The 12,534-nt window shown below is 44.7% G+C and overlaps 1 protein-coding gene across 3 annotated transcripts in view; it reads left to right on the top strand.

Annotated features, from left to right (window-relative positions):
- Window positions 1–7,703: 7,703 nt before the first annotated feature.
- Window positions 7,704–12,534, top strand: part of LOC119328031 (conserved oligomeric Golgi complex subunit 3-like) — a 29,252-nt gene continuing 24,421 nt past the window's right edge. For 2 of the 3 annotated variants that reach the window (XM_037601075.1, XM_037601077.1), the window contains exons 1-13: window positions 7,704–7,855; window positions 7,937–8,020; window positions 8,346–8,432; window positions 8,594–8,638; window positions 8,727–8,801; window positions 8,895–8,990; window positions 10,568–10,645; window positions 11,179–11,264; window positions 11,352–11,418; window positions 11,508–11,570; window positions 11,643–11,747; window positions 11,903–12,007; window positions 12,089–12,181. In XM_037601075.1, coding sequence (XP_037456972.1) covers window positions 7,772–7,855; window positions 7,937–8,020; window positions 8,346–8,432; window positions 8,594–8,638; window positions 8,727–8,801; window positions 8,895–8,990; window positions 10,568–10,645; window positions 11,179–11,264; window positions 11,352–11,418; window positions 11,508–11,570; window positions 11,643–11,747; window positions 11,903–12,007; window positions 12,089–12,181 — 1,068 coding nt within the window. In that variant the 5' untranslated portion in view covers window positions 7,704–7,771. The remainder of the gene's footprint in view (window positions 7,856–7,936; window positions 8,021–8,345; window positions 8,433–8,593; window positions 8,639–8,726; window positions 8,802–8,894; window positions 8,991–10,567; window positions 10,646–11,178; window positions 11,265–11,351; window positions 11,419–11,507; window positions 11,571–11,642; window positions 11,748–11,902; window positions 12,008–12,088; window positions 12,182–12,534) is intronic. The other variant, XM_037601076.1, reaches the window with a different exon arrangement.

The following is a 12,534-nucleotide window of genomic DNA, read 5'->3' as shown; positions in this document are numbered from 1 at the left end:
GGTCGGACGTTGTCCGGCTCGCCCGAGATCTGTTTTTTTTAGCTAGGGTTTCGGGGGGAGGAGAGATCCGAAAAACGGGGGTTCTATTTATAGGCATAAGTGGAGCTAGGAGAGTCCAAATGAGGTGCGGTTTTCGGCCACGCGATCGTGATCGAACGCTCTAGGACATGGAGCAGAGTTTGGTGGGTTTTGGGCCAAATTGGAGGGGTGTTGGGCTGCAACACACACGAGGCCTTTTTGGTCCCTCGGTTAACCGTTGGAGTATCAAACGAAGTCCAAATGATACGAAACTTGACAGGCGGTCTACCGGTAGTAAACCAAGGCCGCTTGGCAAGTCTCGTTCCAATCCGGAAATGTTTAATCCCCACACACGAAAGAAAGCTAGAAATGACCACCGGAGGAGAACGAAGCGCCGGAATGCAAAATGGACAACGGGGAAAATGCTCGAATGCATGAGATGAACACGTATGCAAATGCAATGCACATGATGACATGATATGAGATGCATGAAAAAGACAACAACACACGGAGACAATGACCGGAACCCGAGAAATAAATATAACTTAACGCCGGAAACGGCAAGAGTTGGAGTACAAAAAGGGAAAGTTACATCCGGGGTGTTACATTATCACACCCGATCATCACGTGGTGTCTCGGCACGACGAACTTTGGCAACAATGCATACTCAGGGAGAACACTTGTACTTTGAAATTTAGTGAGAGATCATTTTATAATGCTACCACTGAACTAAGCAAAAATAAGATGTATAAAAGATAAGGGTTTTTATCATTTTTGCCACTAGTTGTGTCCCACTACTCAGTTTTGCCATTAGAAGTTACAACTACTCAAAAATGCCATCGATCCGTGAGATGTTTGCTCAAAAATGCCATTGTTCCATTAGATGTTTCCTCAAAAATGTCATTAGACATCGTTATTTTCACATCAAACTCATTGACCATGTTATATGACAAAAATAAGCCTAGACCCACATGTCAGTTCTCTCTATCTCACAATGATAAGTGTGGCCCCACTTGTCAGGAGTAACCAAGCGAATAATTTTATAGGAAAATAAGAACATCGTTGGGATCAAGTGGGCCCCACACTTTATTGTAGTAAGATAGAAGGAGAGCTGGCATGCTGGTTCATAGGTATTTATATCATTATAACATGGCAAAAGAGATTTGAGATCACAATAATGGTGCCCAGTGGCATTTTTGAACATGTGCCTAACAAAGCGATGACATTTTTGAGCAGTTGAAATTCCTAGTGGCAAAACTGAGTAGTGGGACACGATCGATGGCATAAATGATAAAAACCCAAAAGATAAACATCACATGCAATCCAAATATGTGACATGATATGGCCATCATCATCTTGTGCTTTTCATCTCCATCTCCAAAGTACTGTCATGATCTCCATTGTTACCGGCATGACACCATGATCTACATCATCTTGATCTTTTATCAACATGTCGTCACATGGTCGTCTCACCAGCTATTGCTTTTGCAACTATTGCTATCTCATAGCGATAAAGTAAAGCAATTACATGGCACTTGCATCTTATGCAATAAAGAGACAACCATAAGGCTTCTGCCAGTTGCCGATAACTTCAACAAAACATGATTATCTCATACAACAACTTATATCTCATCATGTCTTGACCATATCACATCACAACATGCCCTGCAAAAACAAGTTAGACATCCTCTACTTTGTTGTTGCAAGTTTTACGTGGCTGCTACGGGCTGAGCAAGAACCGTTCTTACCTACGCATCAAAAAAACCACAACGTGGTATAGTGATTGCTTTTTGATCTTCAGAAAGAACCCTGTTCATTGAATCCGATTCAACTAAAGCTGGAGAAACAGACACCCACTAGCCACCTGTGTGCGAAGCACGTCGGTAGAACCAGTCTCGCGTAAGCATATGTGTAATGTCGGTCTGGGCCACTTCATCCAACAATGCCGCTGAATCAAGAATCAACTAGTGACGGCAAGCAATATGTATATACCCACACCCACAACTTCTTTGTGTTCCACTCGTGCATATAACATCTACGCATAAATCTGGCTCTGATGCCACTTGGGGAACGTAGTAATTTCAAAAAAAATTCTACGCACACGCAAGATCACGGTGATGCATAGCAACGAGAGAGGAGAGTATCGTCCATGTACCCTCGTAGACCGTAAGCGGAAGCGTTATGAGAATGCGGTTCATGTAGTCATACGTCTTCACGATCCGACCGATCCAAGTACCGAATGTACGGCACCTCCGAGTTCAGCACACATTCAGCTCGATGACGTCCCACGAACTCCGATCCAACAGAGCTTCACGGGAGAGTTCCGTCAGCACGACAGCGTGATGACAGTGATGATGTTGCTACTGACGCAGGGCTTCGCCTAAGCACCGCTACGATATGATCGAGGTGGATTATGGTGGAGGGGGGCACCGCACACGACTAAAGGGATCAATGATCAACTTGTGTGTCTATGGGGTGCCCCTGGCCACGTATGTAAATGAGTGGAGGAGGGGGAAGGGCCGACCCTCCTATGGCGCGCCCTGGGGAGTCATACTCCCACCGGGAGTAGGATTCCCCCCTTCCATGTAGTAGGAGTAGGAGATAAGGAAAGGGAAAAGAGAAGAGAAGGAAGGAGGGGGCGCCGCCCCTCCCCCTAGTCAAATTCGGACTAGGCCTTGGGGGGCGCGCAACCTCCTCTTTCTCTTTCCCCTAAAGCCCAATAAGGCCCATATACTCCCCGGCGAATTCCCGTAACTCTCATGTACTCCGAAATATACCTGAATCACTCGAAACCTTTTCGGTGTCCGAATATAGTCGTCCAATATATCGATCTTTACGTATCGACCATTTTAAGACTCCTCATCATGTCCCCGATCTCATCTGGGACTCCGAACTACCTTCGGTAGATCAAAACACATAAACTCATAATACCGATCGTCACCGAACGTTAAGCGTGCGGACCCTACGGGTTCGAGAACTATGTAGACATGACCGAGACTCATCTCTAGTCAATAACCAATAGCGGAACCTAGATGCTCATATTGGTTCCTACATATTCTACGGAGATCTTTATCGGTCAAACGCATAACAACATACGTTGTTCCCTTTGTCATCGGTATGTTACTTGCCCGAGATTCGATCATCGGTATCTCAATACCTAGTTCAATCTCGTTACCAGCAAGTCTCTTTACTCGTTCTGTAATGCATCATCCCGCAACTAACTCATCGATTACATTGCTCGCAAGGCTTAAAGTGATGTGCATTACCGAGAGGGCCCAGAGATACCTCTCCGACAATCGGAGTGACAAATCCTAATCTTGATCTATGCCAACTCAACAAGTAACATCGGAGACACCTATAGAGCACCTTTATAATCACCCAGTTACGTTGTGACGTTTGGTAGCACATAAAGTATTCCTCCGGTATTCGGGAGTTGCATAATCTCATAGTCATAGGAACATGTATAAGTCATGAAGAAAGCAATAGCAACAAACTAAACGGTCATCGTGCTAAGCTAACGGATGGGTCAAGTCAATCACATCATTCCCTAATGATGTGATCCCGTTAATCAAATGACAACTCATGTCTATGGCTAGGAAACTTAACCATCTTTGATTCAACGAGCTAGTCAAGTAGAGGCATACTAGTGACACTTTGTTTGTCTGTGTATTCACACATGTACTAAGTTTTCGGTTAATACAATTCTAGCATGAATAATAAATATTTATCATGATATAAGGAAATATAAATAACAAATTTATTATTGCATATAGAGCATATTTCATTCAAATAGTGATCCAGGAGTGGATCACTAGACAGCGGTCAAAATTATCCTCAATAGAATAAGTAAATATTTCTTGGTTATGGAGGTGATAAAGAGTTCATCGTAAAGAGTTACATCGATGCAAGCTTTAACATCGATCTGGATGACTCTGAGTCTCAATCTGGATACATATTTGAAGTGGGAGCAATTAGCTAGAATAGATCCATGCAGAGCATTGTAGACATATAAATTTGCAAAATACATATGGCTCTGAATGTGACAGACCTGTTGACTAAACTTCTCTCACAAGCAAAACATGATCACACCTTAAGTACTATTTGGGTGTTAATCACATAGCAATGTGAACTACATTATTGACTCTAGTAAACCCTTTGGGTGTTAGCCACATTGCAATGTGAACTAATCACATAAAGATGTGAACTATTGGTGTTAAATCACATGATGATGTGAACTAGATTTTTGACTCTAGTGCAAGTGGGAGACTGAAGGAAATATGGCCTAGAGGCAATAATAAAGGTGTTATTTATATTTCCTTATATCATGATAAATGTTTATTATTCATGCTAGAATTGTATTAACCAGAAACTTGGTACATGTTTGAATACATATACAAACAGAGTGTCCCTAGTATGCCTCTACTTGACTAGCTCGTTAATCAAAGATGGTTAAGTTTCCTAACCATAGACATATGTTATCATTTGATGAACGGGATCACATCATTAGAGAATGATGTGATGGACAATACCCACCCGTTAGCTTAGCATAATGATCGTTAAGTTTTATTGATATTGCTTTCTTCATGACTTATACATGTTCCTCTGACTATGAGATTATGCAACTCCCGAATACCGGAGGAACACCTTGTGTGCCATCAAATGTCACAACGTAACTGGGTGATTATAAAGATGCTCTATAGGTGTCTCCGAAGATGTTTGTTGAGTTGGCATAGATCGAGATTAGGATTTGTCACTCCGTGTATCGGAGATGTATCTCCGGGTCGTCTCGATAATGCACATCACTATAAGCCTTACAAGTAATGTGACTAATGAGTTAGTTACGGGATGATGCATTACGAAACGAGTAAAGAGACTTGCCGGTAACGATATTGAACTAGGTATGATGATACCGACGATCGAATAACATACCGATGACAAAGGGAATGACGTATGTTGTTATGCGGTTTGACCGATAAAGATCTTCGTAGAATATGTAGGAGCCAATATGAGCATCCAGGTTTCGCTATTGGTTATTGACCGGAGATGTGTCTCGGTCATGTCTACATAGTTCTCGAACCCGTAGGGTCCGCACGCTTAACATTCGATGAGGATTTATATTATGAGTTATGTGATTTGATGACTGAAGTTTGTTCGGAGTCCCGGATGAGATCATGGACATGACGAGGAGTTTCGAAATGGTCGAGAGGTAAAGATTGATATATTGGAAGGCTATATTGGGACACCAGAATGGTTCCAAGTGATTCGGGTATTTTTCGGAGTACCAGAGAGTTACGGGAATTCGCCGGGGAAGTTAATGGGCCTTATTGGGCTTTAGTGGAGAGATGGAAGAAGGGCCACGAAGTGGCGCGCGCCTCCTCCCTTTCCCAAACCGAATTGGACAAGGGGTGGGGGCGCGGCTCCCCCTTTCCTTCTCCTTCTCCCTCCTTTCCTTCTTTCCTACTCCGAAAAGGAAAGGGAATCCTACTAGAACTTGGGAGTCCTACTAGGACTCTCTACACTTGGCGCATCCCTAGGAGGGCCAGTCTCTCTCCCTCCCTCCTTTATATACGTGGGAGGGGGGCACCCCAAAGGCACACCAAGTTTCTCTTAGCCGTGTGCGATGCCCTCCTCCATAGTTACACACCTCGATCATATCGTTGTAGAGCTTAGGCGAAGCCTTGCGCCGGTAACTTCATCATCAACGTCAACACGCCGTCGTGCTGACGAAACTCTCCCTCGTACTTAACTGGATCAAGAGTTCGAGGGACGTCATCGTGCTGAACATGTACTGGACACAGAGGTGCCGTACGTTCGGTACTTGGATCGGTTGGATCGTGAAGATGTTCGACTACATCAACCGCGTTAGTAAATGCTTCCGCTTTCGGTCTACGAGGGTACGTGGACACACTCTCCCCTCTCGTTGCTATGCATCTCCTAGTTAGATCTTGCGTGATCATAGGAAAAATTTGAATTACTACGTTCCCTAACAAGCATACCATGTCCCCAATGCCGAGTCCACTCACGGGTCGTGCTTCAACGCTCTCAAGTGCGCACAATACTTGTTGCATTCTTGTTGGATGAACAACCACCTGTTTTGGATGGAGGTGATGCCACAGTCGCTCGTAAATTTGTAGGGCACAAACAACTTCCTTTCATGGAATGTTTTGTGAACTCTTGTCCAAAAACAAGTCCCTTTTGTTGCGCACCGGTCCTCGGATCTTGACTAATCTCCATCCAACATTGGCAAATCAACTTGTCCTCTTCTTATGAGTATGAACCCATACGAATGCTCTTCTTCCTCTTTTGTGCTTCCGCTCTTTGAGTGAGCTCGTCGATGAACAATGGCTCGCCCCCAATATCAATGCATTCTTCTTCATCACCATCACCTTCACAATAGATGTAATGATCTTCATGCCATGAGTCACCATGGTCGTAGTCAGCATGGTCGTGGGCCTCATTGTCTTCATTGGCAACGTACTGGGCGCGACCATCCTGACTTTGGGTCTCCTCGGGATTGTAGGCACCGCCGTGCCCACCCTCGTAGATCACATTCTCCATGAACTGGCTGTAGAAGGGGTCGTCGCCCGTTGACGTTGGTGTTGGCATTTCGTCGAACAGGACGCAGGGTGACGACATGGTGCCCGTAGATGGCGACCGTGCTTGCTTTCTTTGCATCTCGACGAACGGCCGACCGCCGCTGCTGGACCCTGACGTGACGTTGAGGTCAATGATGGTTGAGGGGCGCGGGGTGGACGGCGCGATCACGCCAAAGTTCGGCGACCCCGAAAAACGGGTCTGGCCATCGTGCCTTGGCGGGGGAAAACCGGGCGACAAAGGCATGGCCCGCGACGTTGGCGAGGGGCAGTGCTGAGGCCTGGCGACCAACGAGCCTGTGCTCGCCGGGCCGACGGCCGCTCTAGAGAAACCCGCGCGGACGGCAAAGCCCAAGCATGAGGAGGGCGTGCGCTTTGTTGATGATGTCCTCCTTCTCGTTGACCTCGGCCTTGCGCCACGTGGCCTCCACCGCATCGCGCTCGGCGGCGAACTTGGCCGCGGCGTTCTTGCCCTTGACGACCGCCCTCCGGTTCCTCCTCTTCACCGATTCCGCGTCCATCTTTGCGAGCTCCTTCAGCGTGCATTCCGACCGCGGCTTCCTGGGACCCTTGGCCGCCTTCTTCTTCACCTTTCCTGGCGGGTCGACGGCCTGTCCATCGGAATTCGACGGGGCGTCGGTCATGGACGGGAGAGGATGGTGGGCGGGACGTGGGAGGGTTTAAGGGAAAATGACACGAAATGGGCGCTGGGTGGTGCTTTGTGCCACCGACGGGCGGGCCAGGGGAGGATAAGCGCGCGCGTCCCGCCCGTCTGCGCGCTATCCGTTTCACCCCAAAAGCGGCCCAAACTTGGGCCGGGATGAGTCGAAAACGGACAGAAAATAGACAAAAGTCCGTTTGCGCCCACGTGCTGAGCCGTCTGGTTGTCTGTTTTGCCTCAAACGAACGCATCCAGACAGGATGGGGTCACGCGCTGGAGTTGGCCTTATTCCGGAAATATTTTTCATTCTTCTCGGCATTGGCTCAGAGAGCACAAACATTTTTTTTTGAGGGGAGCACGTTCTAGCAGTACATCTTCTATTGGAGAGAAAGAAAGAAAATATGCTTATAATGCCTAAGAAGAAAGTAAAAACAAACTTCATTCTTCTCACTTGTCCCGTTTCGTCTTCCTCCACTTCCGTGCGAGCCCACGCCTTAGGATGTCCATGGCGACGAAGCAAGCGACCCTGCCCAGGTCGGGAGCTTTCTCAAAGGGCTACAACTTCGCGTACGCGTGGGAGAAGGTTGGTACCCGCCTATGCCCCCCTCCCCCCTCCGCGATTAACAGTTCGGGTGGATCTGATCTGAGGCCTCGTTTCTGGCAGAACGCGCCGGTCACAGAGGAGCAGAATGCCGCGATCTCCGCGCTCTCGCACGCTGTGGCAGAGCGGCCGTTCCCGGTCAATCTGGTAAGACGCCGATCTCGCATTTGTTGTTTAAGCTACGCCTCACTAACTGAGATGGCAAATAATGTGATCTCGTCTGGGTCTCTGTAATTCGGTTTCAGTTTTTCCCTTGCTGTGTTTGTATTGTGTCGGAGTGCTGTCAAATTCATTTTGTTTTGAAGGATCTGAGATATTTTATTAGCAGTAATAGTGTTACAGACTTTGCAGTACAAGGGTTTAGTGAATTAACAAAAAATGGCGATCACTGTAACATCATTAGCTCATGCTTCCCGTTCTATATTACATTGCCATCAGGGTTAGGCTAAAATTGATCGGGCTGTTATATCAGGAAGATGGAGGTACGGCCGTGCCAGAAAAAGAGTCTGCTTTGGAGGAGGCGGGTGCAATGGATGCTATCTTGGTGAATACACATCAGGTAAGTTTTCCCTCGTTGCTATTTATATTGGTTGACTATAGGGAACTTTGCAATCTCATTTCTTTGTCGTCCTTATGTTTCATGTTTAACCTTAGGTTGTTTAAGGATAAAAGGTACACATTTTCTGCAGATTGAGCTAATACTTTGATTACCACCTGTAGTTTTACAAATGGTTTGCTGAACTGGAATCAGCTATGAAATCTGAGGTTTGTGCATATGCTGTTCTTCAGTAAGTAGTGCACAGCTTGGAACGGCGTGCAGAGTTTTAACCCCTCCTTTTTTGTTTTTTGACAGACTGAGGAAAAGTATCGCCTCTACGAGAGTACATTAGAGGAACGTGTTAACACATGTGATGACATCCTTCAACAAGTAGGACTGTGAACTTTTCTGTTAGTTTATGTGGAAGAAATTTTGTAGTGAACATACACATCCTTCATTTTAACATTAAGTACCTCCATTCAGGTGGATGGCACACAGAACTTATTTGAAGAACTACAATCCTTGCACTCAAGTGTTGCCATAAAGACACAAACTTTGCATGATGCTTGCGACCAACTTGTATGCCCCTTCTACTCATTCTTGTCTGAATTAACTATCCATTGTGAGATTTCCACAAGAAATGATATTTAGTTTATAATTTATTGTGCATTCATGCCTACTTTAAGACTAAAATTTGTCAGGTTACATTGACGTGCGTGTCTTTTGCCATCTGTTCAGTTCGAATCCCATGTTAATGTTCTGATTATAGATATTTTTTGTCTCCCTACTTATTGAATCATGCATGTCGTTTGCCATCTGTTCAGTTTGAATCCCATGTTAATGTTCTGATTATAGATATTTTTTGTATCCCTACTTATTGCATCAACTAGATATTTTGTTGGAAAATTTACAATTTGTTTTGACATTTCGATCAGTTGATTGTATGTGGTCTCCTCTCCTGCTATACCAGTTCCTGTATGGATCCTTATAAAATATTTTCCATAAGTTGATACTGTGGTTCAGTGTTCAGGATATCGGTAACTTGTAGCTGCTCGGTTGGGTGAGGAGTAGGGATTAATCGGCAATCGACCTATTAACTGAATTTGTTGGTAACCCATTTATCAGTAGGTTAATTAGGGCCATATCTATATGTCTTAGCTACATATAGCAATAATGCAGCAGCAACAGCAATAAAGGAGAGGCAACAAGCGGTAGCAGCAGCATATAGCACAGAGCAGGAGCAGCGTATAACATAGCACAAAGCAGATCAGCATATACCACAGACTGCTTGGGTAGGGGGCGGCGACCTGGAGCAGGAAGAAGAAGGGATGCGAGCTCGGGGAGGGGGAGGCGAGCTCGTCTGCTGTGCTGCTGGTGCTGGTCTCGGGGAGGGGGAGGGCGGAGGGGGTGGCCAGCTCGAGCAGGAGGAAGAGGCTCGGTGCCTGTATCCTTGAGGAGTGCAGGCGCCTCTGGCGGATGGCCCTGGCAGCTGCTCGGGGCGGCGGCGGCTGCTCCTAGCCTCCTCCAACGAGGGTTACCACGGGAGGGAGGGGAGAGTGAGAAGGGAGGGAACGGGCTGACCTCAAACAAAATTTTGGAGCCCAAATTTCTCTCTCCCTCTATTTAGTTGATCGGCCCAATGGGATAAATTGGCCTTACAGCCGATTAATCCGCTGGATCAGTTAACGCGATGCATAAGGTGTTATCGCATCCGTGGCCTAGGGATTCAGGATTAACTGGCCGATTACCTTAAATATCGGCCGATATTTTTAATAGTGCTGTGAATTGTGGGATTAAGATAAATTATCATGTTATGTAATTACTCTGGTAAGGATATCATAGGGAATCAATCCAAGTTAGGCTATTGGGAAGTTCTACAAGGAAGACTTGGGTTTCTCAACTAGCTGGACAGCTTACAGAATAAATGCTGTAATGATGATCTCCCATTTTCTTTTTTGTGCATGGCTGTATTATCAACTTGTCATCTGAAAACATATTTTATTTCACCTACTGGAGACAGGTGTAACTTTCATTTTAACTTTTTTATTTTAATTTTGTGTTCTTCTATTTCTAGTAGTATACTACGGTCCTAAAAGCTTATTTATCTTGTAATTTGGCCATCTTGGTCTGTTTTTTGCTTTCAAATGCTTATGCAGTTGGTGGAGAAACAAAGGCTCATTGGGTTCGCTGAAGCACTCCGAAGTAGGTTAAACTACTTTGATGAATTGGAAAATGTAAGATTTGGCATTCTAGTCTGTCTCTTGAAAATAAGTTTCTGTTTGACATCATGAATGTATTTGGTTGAATAAATACCTTTTCAACAATTTCTTCAGTTCAGATGAGAGCATCCTTAACCAAACATACTGGATTCTGCAATGCTCTAATCCTTATCCTATAATTGAATTAACAAACTTAAGAGAAAGCCTACATAATGAACATACTTGTGAAGTTTCTGCTGGTATTTGCATCCTTGCTCTTTCTCAACTGGGTGACTGGTGCTCATTTGTGCAAAGAAGTGAGCTGTCATTTGGTTGTTGAAAGAATATATGGATATGGTTTAGGCTCCATGGATTCCATATCTTTGAGATCTAGATCTTTTCTGGTTGCTGACCACATTTTGCCACTTACCAAGCACTGCAGTTTATCAAAATACTGACATTCAGGCTACTATATATATGTGACGTGATGACACGTGAATCTGTAGTCAAGTTCCATTTGTCTCCATAGGCTGATTCATTTTGTCTAATTACCTATTTCCACTTTTCAGGCCTCTACTAGCTTTTATTCTCAGACTATGAACATTGGAAATGAACAGTTTCTCCCACTGTTGAAAAGACTTGATGATTGTATCTTGTAAGTAGTTGTTGCATAACAGTGACATTTTCTCCTTTTCTGTGTTGAGATTTATGGAGCTCATGTTCTATCCTCTGGTGGATATAGATATGTTGAAAATAATCCACTGTATGCTGAATCTGCTGTTTACTTGGTCAAGTTTCGCCAACTTCAGGTGAAGGACTACGTGTGAGGCAAACTACATTTCTAGTCATAACGAATAAGAGCGTGTTAACCTATAGTTATCTACTTCTTGTATTGCAGTCTCGGGCATTAGGTATGATCCGGTCACATGTCTTGTCGACACTGAAAGCCGCTTCATCCCAGGTGCTCCTCTGTTGCATTTAATATGTAGAGTGCTGTAGCTAATATTTACTGGATAGTAGGTTTACTTATTAGCAGGTTCAAGCCGCAATTCGAGGCAGTGGTTCTGGCAAAAATGCCGTTACAGAGGGTGTGGAAGCATCTCTTATCTATGTTCGTTTCAAGGCAGCAGCTGGGGAGGTATACTTTTTCTACATGATCTATGGTTTTTTCCGAACACATCTGTAGTCCATTGAAAAGTTTAAACCATCTGTAGATACTCTATCCATGAAGCTCTGGTAGTATTCAGTTGTAGTTCTGTACTTCTGTTGTTCCTGATTCTTTCTTCTTTCCAGCTAAAACCGGTTTTCAATGAGATTGAAAGTAGATCCTCTAAGAAAGAGTACGCGCAGGTTCTTTCAGAATGTCACAGTTTGTTTTGTGAGCAGAGGCTGTACTTGGTAAGTTACAACCTTTGTACTCTGTTTTGACCTTAAGTCCTTAACTTGATTATATCCTATCGCTTGCAATATTGCTTTTAGATACGAGGTATGGTGCAGCAACGCATTTCTGAGTTTGCTAAAAAAGAGGCCTTACCTTCTTTTACAAGGTCTGGTTGTGCCTATTTGATGGAGGTAACCACATATTTAGCTAATTATTCTATTTAGATTTCATTTGCTTCCTAAGTTACAACTTACTGTTATATGTGGTAGCATAAAGAGAAGTGTAAGGTAGAGGACATTGAGCATCACACTTTGTATATTCAGTGGCCTAGTATTGTGTGTTTACACATGAAATCTCTACTACCTATCTATATGCTTATTACTTACATTACTAAAAAGAACATAAGGTTCCCATTTTGTTCTTTCCTTCGTGCAACCTGTCCACGAACGTCATCCCCCTTCCTCCTCTCCGTTTTGACTCCCCCCTCCCATCTCTGTTTTTTCTCCCATGCCCCCCCCCCCACCCCCTTAAAAACGCCTCAGCT

Source organism: Triticum dicoccoides, chromosome 7A (assembly GCF_002162155.2).
Source record: "Triticum dicoccoides isolate Atlit2015 ecotype Zavitan chromosome 7A, WEW_v2.0, whole genome shotgun sequence".
Lineage (NCBI taxonomy): Eukaryota > Viridiplantae > Streptophyta > Magnoliopsida > Poales > Poaceae > Triticum > Triticum dicoccoides.
The sequence above is the reverse complement of the archived record's forward strand: the minus strand, read 5'-3'. Positions and strand labels throughout refer to the sequence as shown.